The sequence below is a fragment of the Sturnira hondurensis genome, unplaced genomic scaffold, assembly GCF_014824575.4.
Source record: "Sturnira hondurensis isolate 20B ecotype Veracruz unplaced genomic scaffold, ASM1482457v3 Scaffold0006496, whole genome shotgun sequence".
Classification (NCBI taxonomy): Eukaryota; Metazoa; Chordata; class Mammalia; order Chiroptera; family Phyllostomidae; genus Sturnira; species Sturnira hondurensis.
Genome location: NW_028079127.1, coordinates 19,100,671 through 19,125,520, shown reverse-complemented (window position 1 = coordinate 19,125,520; position 24,850 = coordinate 19,100,671). Strand labels below are relative to the sequence as shown.

The 24,850-nt window shown below is 57.3% G+C and overlaps 1 protein-coding gene across 3 annotated transcripts; it reads right to left on the bottom strand.

The window, feature by feature from the left end:
• Positions 1-15,985: 15,985 nt before the first annotated feature.
• On the bottom strand, positions 15,986-24,435 carry CUNH3orf18 (chromosome unknown C3orf18 homolog). 3 transcript variants are annotated; one of them, XM_037049626.1, is made up of 5 exons: positions 24,146-24,435; positions 22,225-22,596; positions 19,406-19,431; positions 18,729-18,858; positions 15,986-17,518 (listed from the first exon to the last, which is right to left on the bottom strand). In XM_037049626.1, exons 2-5 carry the CDS (start codon positions 22,456-22,458, stop codon positions 17,438-17,440), a joined length of 471 nt encoding a protein of 156 aa, XP_036905521.1. In that variant the 5' UTR covers positions 22,459-22,596; positions 24,146-24,435; the 3' UTR covers positions 15,986-17,437. The 3 variants fall into 3 exon arrangements, with proteins under 3 accessions (XP_036905521.1, XP_036905523.1, XP_036905522.1); XM_037049628.1 differs by having other exon boundaries at positions 22,306-22,596; XM_037049627.1 differs by having other exon boundaries at positions 24,258-24,435.
• Positions 24,436-24,850: the final 415 nt, after the last annotated feature.

The following is a 24,850-nucleotide window of genomic DNA, read 5'->3' as shown; positions in this document are numbered from 1 at the left end:
AGAAGGCGCTGCACCAAGCCCTCCTTAGGAGCCAGGGTCCCAGCTCCTTTCCCTGCTGGTCCATGGGCACCCAGGCCCCCAAGCCCTCAGGTCACGGCAAGGCAGAACCTGTCTGTGGACCAGCAACACGAGGATGGTTGCCAGGGCAATGGGCATCCCATCTCTGAGGGTCCCCTGTAAAGGCTTAAGGCTTTGGAGCCAGGCTGTCAGAGGGGGTCCAGAAGGCCAGGACCCTGAAGACACCATGAGTCCAGAAAGCAGGTTGCCCAGTCCCTGCCTGGGCCAGGCCCTGTGGCTGGAGCCAAGACAGGGTGCATGTACAGACTGACACCATGTCTGGGCACCTCTGCCCCCAACGTGATGGAGATAAACAAGCGGTGTCTGGAACCAAGTGGCTGACAAGGAGGCTGGTGCAGCCCGAGTGGTGCAGGCTTGGGAGGGACAAGACAGTAGGAGAGGAGGTGTGGGAGAGCCCACAGCCCCCCCCCACCCCTGGGGCACTGTGCTTACGGAGAGGAGGGGAAGTGGGTTCCATGGGGTGTGGGCAGGGAGGCAGCTCCCTGGGAGGGCCAAGCTCAGCCTCAGCACATGGAAGAGCAATGCCAGAGCCTGCTGCCCTGGTGCTGAATTCTGGGTCAGGGGCCAGACAGGGGCAGTCCTGGCTCCTCACCCCGCCTACCCCATCCTCTGCTTTTCCTCTACCCTCCCAGTGTCCTTGGGCCTCAGGAAGGGTCCTGACTGGCTGCTGTCTGGGAATTGGTGGGCCTGGCTGTGGTGGGGCAGGGGGTGGAGCTCCTGAGACCTGCCCCAGGAGCCCCCAGTCTGTTCTTCCCAGGCAGCTGTTGCCCCACTACGGGGTTGGTTCTGACAAAGCTGCCAGGGCCACAGTCTCCTCGTTCCTCTGAGATGGAAGAGGGTCTTTTTCCTTGAATGAGGTATGGGCCCATCTTTCCTCAGCCTCTTGGAGGCCCAGGGCTCCCAGATAACCTTAGGGTCTCTTTGGAGGTCAAGTCCACAGGTCCAAAGAGAACGGTGAGAATGACGGCAACTGTGGCTTTCCCTGCTGCCACCTGGTGGCTCTAAGAGTCCAAGCACCTGCTTCTCCAATTCCCCCAAGGAAGTGGATGGCGCATCCCTCAGGTTTGGGGACAGAGGCTCAGGTGGGCAGAATACGCACTCCCCACAGACACCATTAGGAGGCCGGCCAGGACCCTGGGCTTTCCTTCACTTGCCTGAACTCAGAGCTGCCCCAGGTGGGCCAATGGACATGTGCCCCCCAGACCCTTCCAGAATTCCTTCAGAGAAGATCTGTTATCGCAGATGGATTGTCTGGCCTCCACTATATTAGGGGAGGACTGAGGCCTGAATGGCACCAGGACATCCTTAATGCATCTTGAGGCGGAGGAGCAGGGGGGCGGGAATTGGGGAGCCTGGAGGGAAACAGGGAGAAGAGGGAGTGGGGAGAAGGGGGAGCAGGGAGATGGGTGCAGCCCAGCCAAGCCGTGCCTGTCCTGTCCTTGTCGTATAAGTGCAGCTGGCTCTCAGCGCCCTGCAGGCCCCACCTGTCTCATAATGGTCCCCTCCTTTCTCCAGAATCAGTGGGGGGCGGCCTGGCTCAGGACCCTCATGCTTTGGCCAACCGAACCCAGCAGACAGAGGGGTCTCGGGAGAAACAGATTTGCCTTCCTGCAACCCCTCAATTCCCCACCACTCTGCCTGCATCCAAGGTCACATCAAGGTCACAACATCTACTGAAGGCATTGTGGTGTGGCCGGCAAAGTTAAAAATGGGCACCAAAAATGGCTGTTCTGGGGCCCAAGGAATAAATCCAATGCCACCCCTCATGTGGGCTTCCCTCTCCCTTGCCTCAGCCTCCAGGGGACGTGCCCTGCCCTGCCACCCTGTCCTGCTGGGGCGGATGTGGTTCTCCGAGCCCCCCTCCCCCCCAGGCCACATGCTGTTTCCCCAATGGTACATTTCCCAACTTGTCAATAATTCTGTGAAGAATCATCTCCAAGAAGGGATGGTGTTGAAATCGCTGGGGGATTCTTACACAGGCTTAACTTTTCTAAGTGTAACAAGAAACGGAGAAGCCATGGGAGAAAGAAATGGAATGTCTGACTATACCCAAATTGGACATTTCCACGTGGGGAAAAATCAGTTTAAAGAAGCTGAGAGAAAAATTACACATTTCACAATGTATAAAGGGCTCCTATGGGTCTAGAGGGAAAAGATCAACAATCCCCCCGAAAAATGTGCAAAGGAGAGGAACATACAGTTCACACAACAGGAAGTCCAGAAGACTCAGCCACAGAAACCACGGCTCGGCCTCTTTCCTCTGAGAAATGCATATGAAATAGGAGAAGCTGGAGGAAGGTCCCTGCACATTTCTGCGAAGCCTGGGGGAAGCAGAACCTTGCAGTTGCCTGACAGTGTGTAAATTGCGTGACCTCCATGAAAGCAATTTGGCAATAGCCATCTCAATTAAAAATGCACGGAACCTTTGACCTAGCACAGCTCACCCCTACAAATTTGTCCTGAAGATAAACTCACACGCATGGTAGGGACTCAGTCACAAATCATGCCTGGGCGTTCACTGTGCCATGTTTCCAAGAGTAACTGATGGAGACAGCCTTCCCTGGGGAGTCGGCTGAGCAAATGCAGAGCATCAGGCCACCAAGAGCATGCGCGTGCCGCTACTGAACCGGTTGGGGCCAGGCAGCGCCACCTGCAGTGAGGGAAGAACAGGGGGCGGAGGTGCCCGACCTTTCAGCGCCTGTGGGCCGCACCTGAAGAAGAAGAGTTGTCTTGGCCACACACTGAATACACACATACCAATGAAAACTGACGAGCCAAAAAAAAGGTCTTCAGTAAATTTACGATTTTGTGTTGGGCTGCATCATAGCCGCCCTGGGCCGCATGCAGCCCACAGGCCACGGGCCGGACACCCCTGGTAGTGTGTATAGAGGGTGCTCACTTCAGGGGGGGTTTAAAGAAGAGGGGCGAGTGTTCTGGGACATTGCCGACACCCTCCTGACTTCTCAGCCCCAACTCCCAGGCCCATGAAGCTGAGCGCGTGTTGTGGGCCCGTGTTGTGGGCCGTGGCCAGCTGGCTCCGCCCCCTGGTGGAGGCTCTGGCCGTGGGGAGCTCATCAGGAGTTTAACAGGCAGGAAGGGGAGGTCGTGCTTATTCCACTGCCCAGACCTAGTCCATTCTCCCCTTGACTTTTTGAAACAAAAATCTGGTTGCATCCTTCCCTGTTCAAAACACTCTGTGGCTCCCTGTCAGCCTCTGGATGGAAGCCAGAGCCCACCAGGTGGTGGGCTCCCACCATGGTGGTGTTGGAGGGTGTGGCCTCTCATTCTGTGTACTTCCCAAACTCCCCCAGGCCCCTGATCTCCTCACAGTTCCCTCTGCCTGCAACCCTCTTCCTGCCTGGGGGACAGCCTCAAAGGACCTCCTTGTCCAGCCCAGGCTGCTGTGCTCCTGCCCTCACAGGGCCAGGCCCCTTATAGTGCCTGGCTCTGGGCTGGGCCCTGCCAGGCAGGTGAAAACAGGGAGCACCCATCCCCGCACCCCACCTGTGTCCCTGGAATGCAGGGCTTGGCTAAATGCACAGAGGTTCCATAGGCTCTTGGCGTCTGAAATCCTTCAGAGTCCGCATTCTGTAGCAGGGCCCGGTCTGGTCCTTCCAGACTTCAGAAGGAAGGTTCCCTGTTTGATGCACCTCCGGAGGCAGGACCAAAAGAGGTCAGGGAGGACCCACGGGAGGGAGAGCAAGGCCCAGGAGAGAGCCCAGGTGGGGCTGGCTGTGGGGAGGGGGCCGGCGTGTAGTTGGTGCGCAGCCATGTTCTTAAAAATAACTCTGCTGTCAGCAGTGGTGAAACAATATAATAAATACGAGAAATAAATCTCGTTACCATGTAATGAGCTGCCTTATTAATGTGTTAAACTTGTAAGAAATGCTTAAGTGTTTAATTGGCACCTAATGAGGGTGCCAATTAGGGATCATTATACATTTCTCTTAAAAATCCCAATTGGCAGGCGGGCATTTCAATCAATGCCACAGGGCTGGCTCCACAGGGACCCCGTCCCGGTGGTGCTTCTGGTAGCTGTACCTGCAGGGCCACACATCTGGTGGTTAGACCCCCCTGGGACCCTCCCAACCCAGGGAGGTCAAGGCCACCTGAGTCGGTCCTGCCCCAAACCCCACGAGACACCAGGACTCAGTTTCTCCTGAGCCAGCAAACTCTGCTGCTCACCAAAGCCCATGTGAAATGGTGCCTTGGTCGGGAAGCCCCCGTCCCTCCAGCAGGATGGAGGATTTGGCCTTGAGAGGCTGGAAGCTCATTACGGGGCAGGACCAGGGCAGCACACAGAGCCCAGCATCCCTCACCCAGTGCCCCCAGGAGCCCAGAGGACAAGTTACCAGGAGGCTGAGCAGGGCAGGGGCTGCCGTGGTTGGAAAAGCTGTGCATCCTGGGGTCTCCCCAAAGGCGACCCTGGATCTCTATCTCTGCTAAATATCCTGGCCACCTTCACAAGTAGCCCCTGTGCGCCTGGCAGGGCCTCGGGAAGGGCAGGCAATGAACTCAGAGTGGATGCCATAGCTCTGGCCTCCAGGGCTCAGGCCCTTCCCAGGAAAACCAAGGCTGAGCAGATCTATATTACAGGCAAGGCCAGCAGAAGGAAAACGTCCTGAGCTGCTGGATCATGATTAATTACCAAATTAATCACTCGGGTAATTGCCAGGGAGCTGGGAGGAGGGCAGGGAGAGAGGCTGCTGCCCATCAGGGGCAGGGCAGGGCATGAACCTGGTCCTGGCTTGGGGCAGGAGGGCAGAGGTAGGAGACGGGCTGCAGTCTGAGTAGATGGCTCGGGCAGGAACAGAGGCAGCAGACTGAGGGCCTGGGAGGCCAGACTAGAGAGCTCCAGAGTTCAGTGGGAGCCTCCTGCCCTGTGAGTGGAGGATAGAGAAGCCAATGGGGGGGGGGGCAGCAAGTGGGGCATGGCTGGGGGCCCAGGTTGGGTGGCTGGGCTAGCAGGCCAGGGAGGATGGCCAGGAGGTCTACGTTGGCATGCTTGGAAGACCTGCAGGGAGGGAGATGACTGACTTTGAGGCTGCAGGCTGGGGGAAGGCAGTTGGCATCCCTGAGCAGGAAAGAGAATGAGTGGGGCAAGAGGCCAGCCCTTCCCCCATACCTTGTGTACCTCACTCCCCTCCTCCCTCCTCCCCCTCCCGCTGCGCCTCCTGGGCCCTAAGCGAGTCTGTGCCTCCTGTATAGGAGTGACGGGAGACGTGGCCAAGTGACCTCTGCCATCCGCTGGTTTTCAGGAACCTGAGGGACCCTGCCCTTCCCAGGGGGAAAGTACTCCAGGCAACTGCTTGGAGCCAGGCAGAAGGTTCTACGGACCCAGAGCTCAGGCCCCGCCCCCAGAGCTCAGGCCCCGCCCCAGCCTCCCTCTGCCCTGGCTGCCTCTGCCAGCCAATCCCGGAGGCTGAGCTGTGTTTCCCGGAGGCCCCAGACCAGGCTGACTTTGGAGCAGCCAAGGGCCTGATCCCCACTCTTACCCCCGTTCCTCCCCCAACACCCCAGCAGTGGGGGACTTGGGGAGGCTACTCGCACAGATGGGGAGAACAAAATTTAGAACTTGGGCCACCCAAGAGGGTTGGGAGGACAAGGCCAGAGGCTGAGCCAGGAGGTGTGACCGGAGCCCGGTGGACCCTGTGGGCCCCAGGGCTGCTGGAGCACTGGTCCCCAGTGTGAGAATGGGGCTAGGAACCGCCACTCCCGCTGGAGGGCCCACATCCCTGGGGCCGCCTTTTGGCTCTTAAGCGTGTTATTTACTTAGCAGTTTTCCCCTGGTGTTTCCAATGTGTCAGGCCCTCTACAAATGTGAACTCTTAACCCCTTGGAGTAGGAAGGGCCTGCCCCACTGTACAGAGGAGGAAACCGAGGCGAGAGGTTCAGAGCCTTGCCCGGGGCTGCACAGTGGCTGAGCCGAGATTCCGATGAGCTCGTCCGTGCAGCAAGGGGCATTCGGCTGAGTCCTGTTGTCTCAGGGTCCTTGGGCACGAGTCTCTGGTCACGGCACCAGCACCATGGTGGAGGGCACAGCTGACTCTGCGGCTGTTTCCCGGCCTTGGAGCTGGGCCGCCCCCATCACCAGTAACCGCTTTGCAGAAGCTGCTTGTTTCCTGCTATCTGCCTGGTTAGAGATGATGTATGGGGAGGAGGAGATGGCACCGCTCCTGCCTGCCCCAGCCACGCAGCTTGCCTGCTGAAGGTGGCAACTGTCCTGGCTCACGTGCTCACTGAGGGGATGCAGGAGCTAAAAGGAGGGGACTCTCAGTGACATACTCAGGACCAGGGCTGGACGTGCCACGAGAGATGTAGGGATGAACCAGAACCAGTCAGAGTCTGGCCTGGGCACCCCACCGAGCTGGATTCAAACCCCGTGTGACCTAAGACAAGTCACTCACCCTTGCTGAGCTCAGTTGCGTGTGGGACAGCTGCCTGATCTCCCGAGAGCTCGGTGGCAAGGAGCCTGCAAGGCGGAGGGCAGGGACAGACGTGCTTTGTCTTCTTGTATGGTGCCCTGGCACACTCTGAGAGGAGCTAGGATTTGAGGTGAGGGGGCGACAGGTGTTCACTGTGGCAGTCCCAGGGTGGGCGTGATCTGCTGATTCTGTGAGCTGGGCCATGGACACCAACAGGCATGTCTCCGGCCTCACCCTTGCCCACCCTCCAATGACCTGAACCTGCCAGGGACAGGAGAAGGCTGGCTCTCCCTGCCCCACACGGAAGTTGAGTGGTAAGGCTGAGAGGGGCCAGGTCACCCTCAGCTTGGCACAGGCCTCTCTTGTTGTCCCCAGATGCTCAGGAACGCTGCCGTGTTGAGTGGTGAGGCCTTGATTCCCTGTTGGGAGAGGCTGTCTGGATCCCAGGGTGGGGCCCACAGCTTAGCCTCGATAAACCCAAGATGGGTGGGGCCTCTGGGCCCCTGTCCATGCTCTGGAAAGAACCATTTTACTTAATAAAAGTATCAGAAACGGCATACACTTATTGAAGTCTCTCCATGTGCTTTTTTTCTTTTCTTTTTTTAAAAATATATTTTATTGGGCCCTGGCTGGCGTAGCTCAGTGGATTGAGCGCGGGCCTGCGAACCAGACGATCGTGGTTCAATTCCCAGTCAGGGCACATGCCTGGGTTGCAGGCTGGTTCCTTGCAGGCTAACTACCAGCAGGGGACACACAAAAGGCAACCATACATTGATGTTTCTCTCCCTCTCTCCTTCCCCTCTAAAGATAAATAAACAAATAAAATCTTAAAAAAATATATATATATTTTATTGATTATACCATTACAGTTGTTCTATTCCCCCCCTTCATTCCCCTCCACCCTGCACACCCCTCCCCCACCATTCCCCCCTTTTAGTTTATGACCATGTGTCTCAAGTTCTTTATTTTTTTAAGATTTTATTTATTTATTTATCTTAAAAGGGGAAGGGAAGGAGAGAGGGAGAGAAACATCAATGTATGGTTGCTTTTCGTGCATCCCCTGCTGGGGGCTAGCCTGCAGGGAACCAGCCTGCAACCCAGGCATGTGCCCTGGCTGGGAATTGAACCGCGATCCTCTGGTTTGCAGGCCTGTGCTCAATCCACTGGGCTACACCAGCCAGGGCTCAAGTTCTTTATTTATTGATTCTATATTTCTCCTACTATTCTTGCCCTCCCCCTTATTTTCTACCTACCATCTATGCTACTTATTTTCTGTACCTTCTCCCCCCTTCTCCTCCTCCCACTCCCCTGTTGCTAACCCTCCATGTGTTCTTTATTTCTATGGTTCCACTCCTGGTCTAGCTGTCCTCTTGGTTTGCTTTTGTTTTAGGTGTGGTTGTTAATAACTGTGAGTTTGCTGTCCCTTCACTGTTCCTATTTTTCATCTTTTTCTTATATAAATCCCTTTAACATTTCATATAATAAGGGCTTGGTGATGATGAACTCCTTGAATTTGATCTTATCTGAGAAGCACTTTATCTGTCCTTCCATTCTAAATGAAAACTTTGCTGGGTAAAGCAATCTTGGAGGTAGGTCTTTGGATTTCATGACTTGGAATACTTCTTTCCAGCCCCTTCTTGCCTGTAAGGTCTCTTTTGAGAAATCCACTAACAGTCTGATGGCAAGTCCTTTGTAGATGACTGTCCCCTTATCTCTTGCTGCTTCTAGGATTCTCTCCTTCATTTTAATCTTGGCTAATGTAATAATGATGTGCCTTGGTGTATTCCTTCTTGGGTCCAACTTCTTTGGGACTCTCAGAGCTTCCTGGATTTCCTGGAAGTCTATTTCCTTTGCCAGACTGAGGAAGTTCTCCTTTATTATTTGTTCAAATAAGTGTTCCACTCGTGGCTGTTTCTTATCCCCTTCTGGTACCCCTATAATTCAGATGTTGGACCGTTTAAAGATGTCTTGGAGGTTACTAAGCCTCTCCTCATTTTTTTGAATTCTTGTAACTTCACTTTTTTCTGTTTGGTCATTTCTTCCTTCCTTCTGGTCTATCCCCTTGATCTGAGTCCCAGTTTCCTTTCCATCACCATTGGTTTCCTGTGCATTTCCCTTCATTTCAATTAGTTTAGCCGTCATATGTTCCTCTAATTTGTGGCTATAATCAACCAGTTCTGTGAGCATCCTGATCACCAGTATTTTGAACTGTGCATCTGAGAGGTTTGCTATTTCTTTTTCACTTAGAGTTATCGGCTCTGGGGCTTTGAGTTCTTCTTGGGCCATGTTTTGGACTGTTTTTGCCTGTTAAGTATGAGGATTGGAGCCCTATGTGTTCACCAGGGTGGGGCAACTCAGTTGCTGGGTTGTGACGCTGTATGTGGGGGCAGGGTCAAAGGAAAGCTATGGTGGCCCCCTCTGCTGCCTCGCACTGCCGGGGCCCGCATGATCTGTCCCACTGCTCGAGAATGTGCGATCTCCGTCAGCCTGCCGCCTTGCGTCCTTGCTGGGTCCGCCCTATGCGTAGCTGCCTGGGGTCGGGGATCTTTCTTGCCTGTCCCTGCTCTGCTACTGACTCTGCCCCTCTTACCGTTTTGGTTGAATGGTTGGTTGTCGTCGGACTTCCATATAGTTCAATTTTCTGTTCTTTGGCTGCGTCTTTGTTCTCCAAACCTTTGTTGTATTCAAACTTGGTTGTGGGAGAAGGCACAGTGTTTCCAACTACGCCTCCATCTTGGCGAAGTCCCTCTCCATGTGCTTTTTATATGTGAACTCACTTAATTTGCATGAGGCAGGGCCCATCTGTCAGTCAGTTTGTCAGTAACTGGTCCTGAGCAGCCACTGTGCACCAGACTCCACTTTGTAGGCTCAGGCCCCCAGCCCTGACCCAGCCCCAGCCCTGATCTGCTCCTGGCAGGGAGGAAGCCAACAGCTTCCGTGTACCAGCCACCCAGACTCTTTAATAGCCCTCAAAGCCAAATGTCACCCAGGGCACTACCCACCTCACCACCCCCATCCCTTAACCCAGGCCTGCACTGCCACCTGGTGGTCATGTTGGGAAGGACTCCACTAAGGCAAAATGGGTTCAGTCTATCCACAGGTTTAGGTAGCTCTCCACTTGTGGGTGGGAACAGACCTCCTGGGTCCCTCTGGAGGGAGTGGAGATGGGTGTGGTCTCTCTGGGGGAGCAGTATCATTGGCCTGGATATTCTGGAGGGCAGTGTCTGACCGACCCATCCCCCAGCAGCCCCTGTGTGGCGGACAAGGAGGTACTCAGTAGACAGAGGTGTGTGTCGGGCATGTAGGGCTGGCCTAGTGCAATGCAGGGTCACCATGTTTGCAGGGTCACCTGGTGAGATTGCCACTGTTAGTGTCGTGGCTGGGAGGAAGCCCATTGTCCTTATGTCTTGCCTGCTGCCTGGCCTGAAATGCCCCCCATTACTCATGTCCAGATGGAGTGCAAGGCCCAGCACAATGAAAGCCTTGCCTTGCCCGCAGTCGGAAGGGGTGATTCCTCCCCTGAATTCTCCCATCACCCACCTGTATCTCTGTTTCTTCCCGGGAGGGGCGTGTCATCACTGCCAGTGTCTCTGTTCTGTTCTCACACAGTGTGGGACGTTTCCAAGGCCAGCCCCAGCTGGGGGTGCCGCGGCTTCGAAGACAATGAATGAGTGGTGACAGGAGAGGCCAGCTCTGTCTCCAGAGAACATCCTCTCCTTCTGGGGGAGTTTTGGGGGTGAGCTCTGGGGTTAACCCACTTGCATCAGATCTAGGCCCCACCACATGCTAAGCAACCCGCTGCTCCATGCCTCAGTTTCCCCACCCATAACATGAGGGCCCAGCGGTACCTGGGCTCTGGGATGGTTGGGGGATCAGTGGGCTCTGATTCTGCCTGCGGGTGCCCAGGCGGCTACCCTACCACAGGGGTCTGCAGCAGGCATCCTTCCCTCCTCCCCCACCCAGGGCTTTAGAGTGTCCCCTTCTCGACCTGTTACCCAGTCACTACCAAGCCCCCAAGCCTCTTCTGACCTGGTGTCCTTGCCTCCTTCAGGTTAGCAGCATCTCGGCTAGGTCGGGGGCCGGTGTGGGAGCGGGGTGGGCTCGGGGCTCTGCCTGCTGGGCCCTGACCCAGAGGGGCCTGTAAGCAGCAGCACCAGGACTAGCATGAAGTATGGGGGGCACATTAAAGAGGCACCGCCTCAGACTGGGGCAAGTGCAGGGTCAGCCTGACTGAGCAGCCCCTCACATTTTAGCCCTAGGCCCCCTGTTCACCTGCCCCTAGTCCTGATCCTGCAGGAGATCCCCATGCCAGGGCATTCGGCAGCATGAGGGCTGCTCTCCAAACCAACAGGGCAGAGGCTGGAGGGAGAGGCTGAGTGCAGGGTGGGATCTGAGGATGGGCCAACCTGACAGGCATCAGGGCTGAGCGTGTGGGAGGGAAGGCTCCCTGCAGTGCCTGTAGCTGCCAACAAATGACAGCAAGGATGACATTGGAGGATGGGAGACTGGGGAGCCCAGTGCAGCCACCCCACAGCTTAGGCCCCAGCAACCTGCTGTTTCTAGGGCTTGTCTGAAACTCCTTTCTGTAGGACAAGGGCGGTGTCCCTGGCTCTAAGCCTAACAACCCCAGTGTCTTGACGATGGATCTCTTCTCTTTGAGGTGGGTGACAGTCTACCCTTGCAGAGGACACTGGGGTTGAGTGCAGTTGTGCGGGGACAGCATCAACCAAAGGTGAGTGTTTCTAGGACCAGCTTCTGGCCCCTGAGGTAGCCAAGGCCTATTGCCAAGGCCCCTGCTAGGCTGAGTAGCCCAGGGTTTGGCCCGTGTGGGGAAGACCAGCCGGCTTCCCCATGCGGGGATGGGGACCACTGCCAAGGAGCTCTGAGGTGGGGTAGACTTCCCAGGTGGATGGCATCCTGAAGTCACCAGATCCACCCACCTAAGGGTCTCCGCACCCACAGCTTCCCCTCCTCCTCCTCTTCTCTCTGCACCTGAGGCTCGCACACTTCTGGCTCATCTCTCAGTACCCCTCGCCTCTCAAGACTGTCCTTTGCATGACCGTGACGCCCCTGCCTGCAGCTGCCCCTGTCTGGAGCCCTGGGAGGCCAGGCAGGACAGGATGCCAGGCCGGCGGTTCCTGGTTCCCCCAGGTTTCCTTAGCTGAGGCCCTCCGTGCTGGGTTCTGCGGCAGATGCCACCAGCAGGATAGGTTGGGGGTGTCTCCCCTAGGCCCCCAGGCACACCTGGACCTTGTCCCTTTCTTCATATACTGTCGGCCCTCCCTATCTGCAGTTCTACACCCACATAGGGATTCACCCGACCCTAGATGAAAAATATTTGAAAAAGTTATGTTGTTGCAAAAAAGTTACCTTGTCGCCGATGTGTACTATGTAACTAGGCCTAGGATGCTTGCTTTGTACTAAACAAGCACAGATTATTTGTCTTGCCATTCCCTAAACAATACAGTGTAGCAGCTATTTACATGGCATTTACATTGTATTAGGTATTATGGGTGAGCTAGAAATGATTTAAAGTGTAGGGAGGACGCACCCATGTTCTTTACAAATACTACCCCGTTTCCCGTAAGGGACTTGAGCACCCATGGGTTTTGGTGTCACCAGATAGTCCTGGAGCCAGTCTCCCACGGACACCGAGGGACCGCTGCAGGTGTAGATATAGAGATACAGACACAGAGTGCAAGTGTGTGCGCACACACAGTCGTCCTTTTTTCCCCTTTGACATCTGTCTCCCGTCTCAAATGGAGACTCAGGGACTGGATCGGCTCACTGACAGGAAGCAGCACTGGGCCTGCAGCGGGGCTCGGTGATGTTTCTAGAAGGAATTCATGTCAAGGTCAGACTGCTCTACTGGAGTTTCTGGGCTCCCCCAAGGACCTGCCTTTACATTCTGAAGGCGTCCCCGGCTGTCCGCTTGCAGACAGGCAACGGGATGATTGCATTCTCTTCGGTGGGAAGGTGACACTTCACTTTATGCAACAAGACGACTTCTGAAGGCGCCTGCCCATGCCTACCCTGATCCCACCTCTGCACCCGCCTCGGCTTCGGCCCCGAAGCCCTACTCGCTATTCCTGAGGTGGGGTTTTGCTTCTGATGTGCGTGCAGGTCTCCTGGGGGCATTCCCCAAGCGGCCCCTTTAACTGTCAGTTTCAGAAACAGTCCTGGTGCCCAGGCGGCTCTGTCTCACTCCGTCTGCCTGGCAGTGAGGGGAGTTCCCACCAGGCCCAAGGTCAGAGAAGGACATGTCAACAGAACCTTCCATCCCTTTCATATTTATTGATCCCACACTCTGTGGGAGACCCGGGAACTGGTGGGGAATCTGGTTGTCCTCCAGGACTGGGCAAGAGCTAGGAAACAGAAGGTGGGTGGAAGGAAAGAGGAGGGGACTGTGAAGGTACAAGGGAGGTGAAGTGGTTCCTGTCACCCACAGAAAGCTGTCCTGTGTCCATCACCTAGCCGAACCCACCCACCGGGAAAGGGGCTTGGGGCCGGCAGTAGAAGAGAATGGGGAGGGGTCCTGCTGGAACCCCCATCCTGGCCCCGGTACCAGGCTTACCCCGCAGGCTCCATTTTGTGGGGTCCCTCAGATATTGGGTCTCCTTCAGCGTGCACATTCTTGGGCTGAGGCGCTGCCCAACAACAGGAGTGGCCAGCTCGCCCGCCTGTTGCCCCAGGTCCCTCAGTGGGTCTTCGGCCCGGCAGCTGAAGGAAGGGCCTTCCGGAAGACCAGGGTTGGTAGGCCCCGCTGTCCAACCCCAGTGGGCGAGGCCCATGGGATGTACTCTGGTCCCTTACCCAAGGCCCTGTCCTGTGGCCCCCACCTCTAGCCCAGGCCTCCACCATGGAAATAGGGGCTAACTGCCCCCCCCCCATTTTCACTTCTGTTAGCCTGAAGGCTTGGCTAGCCTGGTAGGTCTCCAGAGAAGGTTCTGGTTACCTAAAGTCCTGGCTCATGGGAGTTTTGAAGTTAAAACTGGGGACTTCCACCAAGATGGAGGTGTAGGTGGAAACACTGTTCCTTTTCCCACAACCAAGTTTGAATACAACAAAGGTTTAGTAAACAAAGACACAGCCAAAGAACAGAAGATTGAACTATACGGAAGTCCAACAACAACCAAACCGTTCAACCAGACAGGTAAGAGGGGCGGAGCCAGCAGCGGAGCTGGGTCAGGCAGGAAAGATCCCCCAACCCAGGCACGCAGGCAACCAGGGTAGCAGCTCGGACCCAGTGAAGGTGCGGGGCAGGCTGACCGAGGTCACACATTCACATGCAGATAAACCAGCAGAGGAGTGAGCAGTGAGCCGGACCCCCGCAGGCCCCAGCGGGCGAACCCAGTGAGTGTGCGAGGTGGCGGGGTGACCGCGGTCGCACATTCGCGAGCAGTGGGACAGACTGCATGGGCCCCCAGAGGCAGCAGAGGGGGCCGCCATTGCTTTCCTTTGACCCCGCCTCCACATACAGCGTCACAACCCAGCAACTGAGTTGCTCCGCCCTGGTGAACACATAGGGCTCCACTCCTCATACTTAACAGGCAAAAACAGTCCAAAACATGGCCCAAGAAGAACTCAAAGCCCCAGAGCCGATAACTCTAAGTGAAAAAGAAATAGTGAACCTCCCAGATGCACAGTTCAAAATACTGGTGATCAGGATGCTCACAGAATTGGTTGATTTTAGTCACAAATTAGAGGAACATATGACGGCTAAACTAATTGAAATGAAGGGAAATGCACAGGAAACCAATGGTGATGGAAAGGAAACTGGGACTCAGATCAAGGGGATAGACCAGAAGGAAGGAAGAAATGACCAAACAGAAAAAAAGTGAAGTTACAAGAATTCATAAAAATGAGGAGAGGCTTAGGAACCTCCAGAACATCTTTAAACATTCCAACATCCAAATTATAGGGGTACCAGAAGGGGAAAAGAAACAGCCACGAGTGGAACACTTTTTTGAACAAATAATAAAGGAGAACTTCCCCAGTCTGGCAAAGGAAATAGACTTCCAGGAAATCCAGGAAGCTCTGAGAGTCCCAAACAAGTTAGACCCAAGAAGGAATACACCAAGGCACATCATTATTACATTAGCCAAGATTAAAATGAAGGAGAGAATCCTAGAAGCAGCAAGAGATAAGGGGACAGTCATCTACAAAGGACTTGCCATCAGACTGTTAGTGGATTTCTCAAAAGAGACCTTACAGGCAAGAAGGGGCTGGAAAGAAGTATTCCAAGTCATGAAATCCAAAGACCTACATCCAAGATTGCTTTACCCAGCAAAGTTTTCATTTAGAATGGAAGGACAGATAAAGTGCTTCTCAGATAAGATCAAATTCAAGGAGTTCATCATCACCAAGCCCTTATTATATGAAATGTTAAAGGGATTTATATAAGAAAAAGATGAAAAATAGGAACAGTGAAGGGACAGCAAACTCACAGTTATTAACAATCACACCTAAAACAAAAGCAAACCAAGAGGACAGCTAGATCAGGAACGGAACCACAGAAATGAAGAACACATGGAGGTTAGCAACAGGGGAGTGGGAGGAGGAGAAGAGGGGAGAAGGTACAGAAAATAGCATAGACAGTAGGTAGAAAATAGATAGGGCCCTGGCTGGTGTAGCTCAGTGGATTGAGTGCAGGCCTGCGAACCACAGGATTGTGGTTCGATTCCCAGTCAGAGCACATGCCTGGGTTGCAGGCCAGTTCCCGGCAGGGGACTCACGAGAGGCAACCATACATTGAGACTTCTCTCCTTCTCTCCTTCCCTTCCCTTCTAAAGATAAATAAATAAATAAATAAATCTGAAAAAAAAAAGAAAATAGATTAGGGGAGGGCAAGAATAGTAGGGGTAATATAGGATCTAAAGAACTTGAGACATGTGGTCATAAACTAAAGGGGGGAATGGTGGGGGAGGGGGTGTGAGGGGGGAGGGGAATGAAGGGGGGAATAGAACAACTGTAATGGTATAATCAATAAAATATATTTTAGAAAAAGCTAAAACTGGGACAGTCCTGAGAAACCCGGGACGGCTCGTCACTTCACTGTCATCTGGTCCCACACACGTGATGCTTCCCACGCTCCTCTGTCTCTTTGCACTCTGGGAAGGGCCACATTATTTTGTCCGCTTTCATGTTTCAGACCCAGCTCCCATGTGTCCGGAGGCACCACACCTCCCCCTGGCCCTTGGTGCTCAAGCACCCTCCCTCCTCTGGTCCCAGAAGCCCCTGTGCCCGAGGGCGCCTCCACCTAAGGGGAGGGCAGGCATCGTGACCCTTTCGCAGAGATGCCTGAGGCCCCAGAGCTGCCTTGAACTCAGAGCTAGAGGCTATCTCTCATCAACGAGATCAAGGAAAACCAGCTGGGCTGGTACCTCGGCGTAGCTGGGATCCCAGTGACTGTCCAGTCCTGCCCCAGACGCCCCTGCCCCTCCCAGAGCTTCACACCGAGTGAGTCACAGGCCCACACTCTCTTCACGGGAACATCCTAATGACATCTTTAATGCTCTCACACGAAGATGCTGTGAACTAAATTACAGCTTCCGTGCATCCCAAATTGCCCACCACCCTCAGGTCTGTTCCAGTGATACCCTATTTATAGCATCTCGAGAAAGAAACACATCCAGACTCTTCCCCACGTGGGCCACCTGGGCCCTCACATTTTGACCCGTGGTATTTGCCCAACAGAAGATTTGTACGTGGTGTCCCCACGGCCCCTCCGCCCAGTAGAGAACAGCGACAGTGGCGAGGCTGGGCAGGGGGACATGCTCCTGGGCGAGCTCAGGTGCACCGCGTGCCCAGCAACTCCTGGGGGCTGGCGTGGCCCAGTGCCTTGCGCACACCCTGCAGACCGGCCGAATGCCTGAGAGGAATGGGGTGGGCGGGCACTATGATCAAAAAACAGACTAGGTTTCTTCAGTCTGTTCCCAAGAGGTGATCCCCACCCCACCTCAAGTGGTCAGAACATCCCCCGCCAGCCCACAGCCTGTGACCTCGACCTCGGCTCTCAGCCCAGTAGCCCCACCCCCAGCCCCAGATCTGCGAATACAGCAAGACAGGGACCCGGTTGCAGAAGCAGGTTTCCTGGCCTTTAGAGCCCCGTGAAGGGAGGTGGGGGGCAGCGGCACCCTCACCCTTTCCTCTCCTCTCCCTTCAGCCCCTGAACATTGAAGGCAGAAGTGGCCACACCCCACGCTCCCCCACACACCCTGGGGTGTCGGGCACCAGTGCAGAGGGTCTGCATCCTGTCCCCGGTGCCGGGACAGGCACACACTGTGCGTGGGCAGGTTCATGCACGTGCAGGAGGCCTTTCCGCAGGTCTGGGTCCTGCTTCTGTCCCCCCCATTCCACACCTGCTCCCCCACTGTCCTTCCCCCTCAGCTGCCATCCTCATTTAGGCCCAGCCAACAGCTGGCCGCCGGAGAGCAGTGGCAGGGAGACCCCACGGACACTGCACCGGGGGCCTACTTGGGCTATGTGTAGCCCTCCTCAGCGTCGCTGCCCCTGGGCAGCTTCAGCTCCACCCCCGGTGCCGCCACACTCTGTCCCCAAGGCCTGGGTGGTCACCTCTCCTGCCCCAGAGGAGGCTCCCGCTGCCAAAGACAGGTCTCTCCCTATCCTCCTCCCCTCCCCTCCCATGTCTACTCCACTCCCTCCACACCAGGGGGGCAGACCCTGACTCAAGGGGTCTGGGTAGGACACAAGGAAGCCAGCAGTGGCTCTCAGCCTTCTTGGTAGGAGGGGTGTCCTCCATGCTGGGACCCTCACATCAGGAGATGTCAGTGGCCAGATGCCCAGCCCAGAGAGGCAGCAGGTGGGTCCGCGGGACAGCAGGGGCCTCGGCAGGGTAGGTCCTGAGAGTAGGCTGCTCTGTGGGTGTGGAGGCAGGTGTCTTCACCAGAGGTCCAGGCCTGTCCCTGGGCCGCTCACGCGTGGATGGCATTGGCCACGTCAGTGAACACCAGCCGGCTGGGCCTCTGCAGTGGGCCCTGAGACGGCAGAGTGGTCTGCAGAGAGAGTCAGGGGCGTCAGGGACCTGGACCCAGTCACAGGCCTCACTTCCTGGGGCCCGCTTGCACTCGGCTCCAGCTATGCCTTCTCCCTGCAAGCTCATCCTGGAAGTTCCACCGCCTCACATGACTCCTCCCCACCCGAGGCCATCCCCACCAGGCCCACCCAGCAGCCTGCACCCTGTGGGCCCAGTGGGACACATTAAGCAGGCTGCACGTCTCCCCGCAGGGCAGGGCTCGCCTCTGTAACCCAAGTCCCAGCACAGCAGCTGGCCCCAGGGTGGGATGAGGAAGACAACTGTCAAAGGGTCAGTAGTCCCCCAGGCTGGCGGGGGGTGGGGGGGGTTAAGGTTCTCAGACCAGTTTCCTGACTGTCCCAAGGGGCCACGTGTCTCTATCTAGGTGACATGAAGCTGGTGGCACAGCCAGAGAGTCTCTGGTGGCCCAGCCTGGCCTCGATTGAGTCTGCTCTCCTAATTCTGTTTCTGGCGGGGGCAGACGACCCCCCTCAACAGCCCAGCAATCTGTGGGGTCAAGGGAGGAGGGATGCCAAGGGATTTCATGAGTCAGGGGCAGACCAGGCCTCCTAGTGGTGTTCTGGCCCTTGGGGCCCTGGGGACTGATGGCAAGTGGCCAAGCAGCCAGTGACTCTGGTGGGATGACCACACAGGCACCCGACGCTTTGGACACAGGAGGCACGTTTGGCTGGGTCTCTGCCTGCACGGGGTCTGTCAGTCACTAGGAGCCCATTGATCTACTCAGAAGTGCCACGGTCCCAAGTGACCCAAACCACCACCCTCTCAGGACCATGGGCTCTCGGTGAGCAGAGGGAGCCGGGGACTCAGCCCCCGCCTGTCCCGTCAGCCCTCTCCCGCTTTCCTAGCTCGAGCATAGGGCGCCTCGGGAGAGAACGAGGGTCACTGCGCATGAGAAGATGGAGGCTTGGAGAGGCCAGAGGGCTCCCTGGATCACCAGGCTATGGGGCAGAGCCTGGCTGGATGCCAGGGCCTCCGTGGCCTGACCCCACAGGGTGGGTCTGTGGGTGGCCACTAAGCAATTCTACCGATTTCTGAACAAAACCCGCACCCCTACCAGCTGTCACCTGACCTCAGGGTGCGTGCCGGATGGCTGCACAAGGAAGGAAGAGGGAGGGACAGAAGCTGTGTGAGCAGGCTGCAGGCTGTGGGGGATCCTGGCCAGTGCCCACCTTGCCTTGCAGGGCCAGTGTGGAGGCTGCGTCCCGCCCATGCTCCAGCAGCTCCTGTTCCAGCTCGTCTTGCTCCTCCGTGGGGTCGAAGTTGTACATGGGCATGAGCTGGTGGCGGAGCTTCTCCAGCCTGGGGGTGGGCAGAGGTGCAGAGGCTGCGTGGGGCAGGGCAGGCCCTTCCCCTCCCACCAGCCCTCCAGGCCCTGTGGGCAGACCAGGGGGGCCGGAGCACGCAACTACGCTTAGGAGCCTAAGTTTCCCCTGGGATTCCACGAAAGCCATTTCCGTACCAGCTCTACCTCTCAGACAGGTGGCTTGGGAGGGATAGTTACACAGCTGTCATCCATGGGGGTCCACGGGGACGGCCTGGGTCAGGGCGGCAGGGCAAGGGCGGTGGGGCAGTCGGTTGGAGGTGATCCAACCTTCTTCTCTCCTGCTCGCCCACCCCAACTGCGGAGTCACACCTGCCTGCCCTGGGGGGGAGCCCAAGGGAGTGGGGCTCAGCCATCCTGGAGCAAAAAGGGCCACCCTCAACCCTGAGTGTGCAGAAGGGGCCCTGACCCCCTGACCAGGGATGGGGAGCTGATGGTGGGCTGCTCCTTTCCCACCCACATCCCTGGGAGCCCAGCCCGGCACCTCCCATGGGCTGGAGTTTTGGGAGGCATCTGGGCAGTTACCTCTTCTTCTTCCTGATGTACAAAACCTGCAAGAGAAGGAACAGCGTTAAATGGCCAGAAAAGGAGGCCCTGGTGGACCCACAGTCCCTTTGGGTGGGGGACAGGTTCAGGCTGATGAATAGGAGACTGTGAGTCCCCGAGTCCTCAGGGACCCACACATCCTGCATGGTGCATCCCTCTGAGGTGTATGAGACAATGACTGTGACGGTGAGGAGCCCAGCCTAGGGCCTGTGGGCCTCACCTATGCCCACACCAACCCGTGGCTCCAGGCACTCAGCTCCCGCCAGGGACACCTCAGGGATAAAGGGGTTGGGGACAGTTCAGCGTACCCCCTCATCTCAACTCTTCCCCAGCCCAAAGACAAGAATGGGCAAAAAGAACAGGGCACAGACAGGAGCTGTAGGCAAGGCTCTGCTCCTGGAGTTTCCAAAAAGGCTGGTGGCCCTCATTGGCAGGGACCTGGAAGAAGGCCTGAGCCACTGGCTGTCAGCCCAGACGGAACTCCAGTATCCCGATGCTGGAGGGAAGCAGAAAGACCCCCTGTGTCCCAAACTCCATTGCACAGACATGAAGATAAAGGCCTGAACAGACTGAGAAAGCACCCAAGACCTGAGGGCTGTGGGCTGGAACAGGAAATCCTGGTATGAGGTCCTCAAAGGAGGGAGGAAGGGGGGTGAGCACCAGCAAGGGACGCCAGGGCCCCCTGATGCCGTCTTGTTCTTCCCTAAGCTGGCTGTTTCTGGTCTTCTGCCTGGGGACAGCCACATCTCCAGGGTCCTACCCAAACCCTCTGTGGCCCGCATACTCTTTGGGGCCCATTTATAGCTTGAATCTGGGTTGGTGGCCCGCCTGACCCAGAGCTCCTCCTGCTGCTCACCCCCTGGGGGACCCCAAGGGCCTGGGAGGAAACAGAGGTGTCCCTTGCTCCTCCGTATTTCCCCCGGAGGGTTGTCACCCTTGCTGTCCTGTGCGTGGGATGCAACAAGAGGTCCAGGCCTCTTCCCCAGGCCCAGCACCCTGTGCTCCCGCGCCTCTCGGCCCTGCCCCAAACCCTCCCCCCTGCCCTGTGACGCAGCACGATCTCTGAGACAGGCGGAACCTTATCTCCATGCTTTTCCCCTGCTGCTCATTCTGCCTCATCTGCTGACATCTCCCCTGCCCACCCTTCCTTTACAAATCTCCCCCGTCCTGTCTAGTAACAGCCCCCCCGCCGAAAGGCCTCTGCCAACGCTGTGTGAGACACACAGCCTGGCACTGGTTGCTCCTCTGTGTACCCAGCATGGCTGGCCTGGGGCTGCCATGAAGAGAGAGCATCTCTGGCCCCACCTCCCGGTGCCCAGGAGCTGTTTTCTGCCCTCTAGTGCCTTTGCCCCATAACCCCCTCCCTCTGCTTTGGGCCCGAAGGCTAGCCATCCCGGCCCTCTGGATGTCCCTCCAGAACCGAGGGTAGGGCAGTCCTCCTAAGTTCCTAGGGGAACTCCGTCACGGAGAATTACAAGGGCAGATTCCAGACACCCTGAGGTTAGGGTGTCTCTGTCCGTTTAGCTGCTGCGTGGGTGCCAAGGGGAAGAAGGACTGGCAGTCTGCCTTGCCCTGCCCTAGGAGCCTGCTCAGGCCCAGGCCCCACGCAGTATGTTGCACCCTGGCCCCGTTTGCCGGCCAGAAGTTATTCCTTGGCACCGGTCCGGAGCCCGTGGGGCCCATATGGCGACTCTGGTTTAACAGCAGCTCCAAGCAGGCCATGGATGGACCGTGCGCAGCCCTGTTTGTCAAAGCAACATGTTTCTGAGCTAAGACCAGCCATCAGAGCCTGTGAGGGGCAGTGGGCAGAATGCCACCATTGCCAGGCCCACGGGGGGACCTCAGGTGTACCCTCACCCTTCCTGGTCTCAGGCAGTTTAATCTCCAGTGATCCCTCAGTGTCGTTCTGAGCACCCACGTATCGTCCTGGAGGAAAAGCTCACGTCTTCAGTGCATCCACCAGATGTGGGAGCACCCTGTGCTCTCACAGGGGACGCCCGTAGCCCTCGCCCCAGCGCGCCTCCAACCTGCTGTCTGCCCAGCTCTGCCTTTCCCATGACACTGGGGCCAGGCCTCCACCTCGAGGTCTCAGCTCTGATGCTGCCTCCTGGTTGTCCCTGATCAGCCAGCCTAGAAAGGCCCCCCTGCCCCAGTCTCCAACCCAGTCCCTATGGGCTTCCCTTGGCACCTTGGTTGCATGTCTTCCACTCCCTGTGGGAGGACCCGACCATGGGGTCCCGAAGGCTTGATCTGGGGCAGCAGTCCGGTAAACCACCGCCAAGTGAATGCCGTTCACAGGCTGTCCCACCCAGACTCCGCAGCCGGTGATCTGTCCCGGGCACCTCTGGCTTCTGCCCCGTTGCACCTTTCCACTCGTATGCCTCACTGTTCCGCTTGCCGCTCACAGAACCTGCTGCCTGCCTCCAGACTTTCGCCCGCCTCTACCTGGAAAACGCCCTCCTCCCCAACTCCTATGCGGCCTTCACAGCCCAGCTCAAAACACCATGTGCCCCTCCGGAGGGTTGTCACATGGTGTGGTGGGACACTGACCCTCACAGGCTCTGATGGCTGGTCTTAGCTCAGAAACATGATGCAGAAACGCCTCTGGTTCTTTCGATTGGAGGCAGCCTCTCTGATCTCTGGGCCCCAGTGGACAAATCCCAATCCCTGGGGGAGGGGAGGATTGCACGATCATTAACAGACGGCCAGCTTTGATTAGAGTCTCTAAAGTCTGAACACTGACCACCCTCCTGCAAGCGTGGGTCATCTAGGGCAGTCCCAGAGGCCCCAGCCCTCACCATGGCCACGGCCAGGCCAATCACTGTGATGATCCCGAAGGACAGAAGCATTGTGCCCACGCCAGCTGTGCCGCTACCCACGTCAGGCATTCTGGTGCCATTGAAGCTGGTGGCTTCTGGGCTGAGGGTGGTGGTCGCAGACGCTGGCCCGTCCGTGGCAGGCTCAAGGTTGGGCTCAGAGGTGGATGGGCGGGTGCTGAACCAGCCCCTAGCAGACAGGATCCTGGAGTTCATGCCGATGCTGAGAGACTGCCTGTGGTCAGTCAACCTGCTCACTCACTTCTGACATCAGGACTGTCCCAGCCTGTGGCCCTGCTACCCATGGAGCTGGCCACCTCCTTGGATAAAGGGAGCTCCCTGCTCCCCTGGATACTGGAAAGGAAAGAATAAAAAATATGAGGCTGAGGATAGGATGGGACTTGGTGGTGAGATTAAGCCCCCTAAGTTCTGAGGGCACCGGGGAAATACAAGTTGGAGGGCAAGGGCAAGTCCAGAGGACATCAGGACATATGGTTGATATATCGGCAGTTCCCGTGTGGCTTTAGGAAGGTGAGAATGAAGCCCTGCCCACTCTTTGTGGGTAAGATGACTGGTGTGAGCATACTTGGATGATGTGAAAGGTAGTGAGGTCTGAAAAAAAGGTGTCTCCCCTGCTTAATACCCTTCTCCCCAACCCTTCCACCCCACACTCCCCACCTCATCTCTCCCTACCTCTACATCCCTCATCTCCTGCTTGGAGGAAAAAATACTGCAGCTTTTTCCTCTTCCGGAGGGAAAAACTTGCCCAAGAGTCAGATGGGCCTGTCATTGAATTCCAGCTCAGCTGAACTGGCTGATCCTGGGTGAGTCCCTCCATCTCTCTGTGTCTGTTTTTCTGACCCTAAGGTGTGGATATTAAGGGCAACTCCCTCACAGGGCTGAGGGTCACTGAAACATCAGCACGAACCCCGTCCATGGCGAGCACCCAGGACACGTGAGAGCTTCTCTCCCTGACCAGCCTCCGTGGGAAAGGGAGTCACAGAAGCCACTGGACCCAGCCCACTGCGTGGTCCAGGTGGTGCTTGGGATGGGGGTGGGGACAGGTATGGGGATGAGGAGACAGGAATAAGAAAGAGGGTAGAGTCAGGTCCTCTGGCAGGGCTCCTCTGCGGGCTCTTGGGGCCAATGAACCACTTATAAGGGACCTAGGGGCCTCCAGGGACAAGGAGAAAAGCAAGGAGAGCATGCCTTCCAAGACAGGAATGGAGCTTTCATTCTGAGGTGCTTTCTCCTCCCCTCTCCCTGCCCCCCTTTAGGAGCAGAGGGTGGGAGATGTGTCCGGCCCTGGGTGTGGCCTGGGCCTTCCGAGGCCAGAGGGCCCTGGGGGAGGCAGGGTGGGAAGGGGTCCTAGCTAAGCTGCCCGGTAGCCTAGGTGGGGGAGGGATCCCTGGCACGCAGCTGCACACACACCTCCCAGTGCTTGCTCGTGAGTATATATATGAAGTGCCCCAGTGCAGGTGCATCGGTGCGTGTGAGGTTGGCACACACCCGTGACGGTTCACTGGGCAGGACAAGGCTGACTCGAGGCGGGAGAGGCTCCTCTCACTCTCTGCCCCACCAGTCTCCTCCCTTTCCCTCCAGCGAGGCTGGGCAGGTCAGGAGTCCCGGGCTCTTTCCTGGATCTGCCACTGACCCCAGGAGTGACCTTGGGCCAGACCCTTAACTCTTTCAGGGGCTCTTTTGCTCCTGTGCCCAAAGGGGAGGAAGGGCCCTGCTCAGCTCCGTCTGGCACTGCTTCAGCGTCCAAAGCGCAAGAGGAAACCAGGCTGAAAGGGGTCGGCCCCGAGACCTGCCTCCGAGAACCCGCGCACCGTTCCCCACCAGGTTCCTCAGTCCTCCCTGACCCAACCACTATCCCCGCCTCCGCGACCTCAGCACTTACTTAATCCTCTCGGGGGGCGCGGCGCTCAGCGGGAGAGGCTAGGGGTGGTGGCGACCCGAGGACCGGGCTAGGGGGAACCCCCAGGCCCCGGGTGAGGGGCCGCGGGTCTGACCTGAGGTCCACCCTCCCTGTCCGCTCCGAACCGGGGCTGGGCGCGCTGCTCCGCACCGCCCTCCCGCAGCCGCAAGCGCCCGCTCTCCGGGCCTGGTCGGGACAAGCAGGGCCGGGACCCACCGCGGGGGTGGGGCCGAGGCCAGCAGCCGCGCGGGTCTGTGGCGCTCCGGCACCCTCCTCCCTGCCGGCTCCGCGCCCCCGGGCCCCGATTGGCTGCCAGGTCCAGAGCCCTCCCAGCATTGGCTCACTTGCCTGTCGCTTGGATCCGGCCCGCCCCCAGCGGGAGCCGGGTGGTAGTTCTTGGACACCACCCGTCACTCCCCGTGGCCTCTGCGGGAGTCGCGCGGGCACCGTGGGTGGCTAGGCCCGTCCTGGGCCAGAACGCGGGCCCCGGGCCAGCCTGACTCCACCTCCGCCAGGACAGACTCGAGGCCTGACAACGCAGGGGGACGCTGTAGGCTTAGGGAGAGCATCGGACTGGGAGTCCTTGGGCCTTCGCTGAAGTCTGGTTAGACCCTGTGCTGGCTTTGTGACCTAGAGAAAGATGCTTCCCCTCCCTGGGTATCAAATCCCTGCTCAGATGGGCTCTGG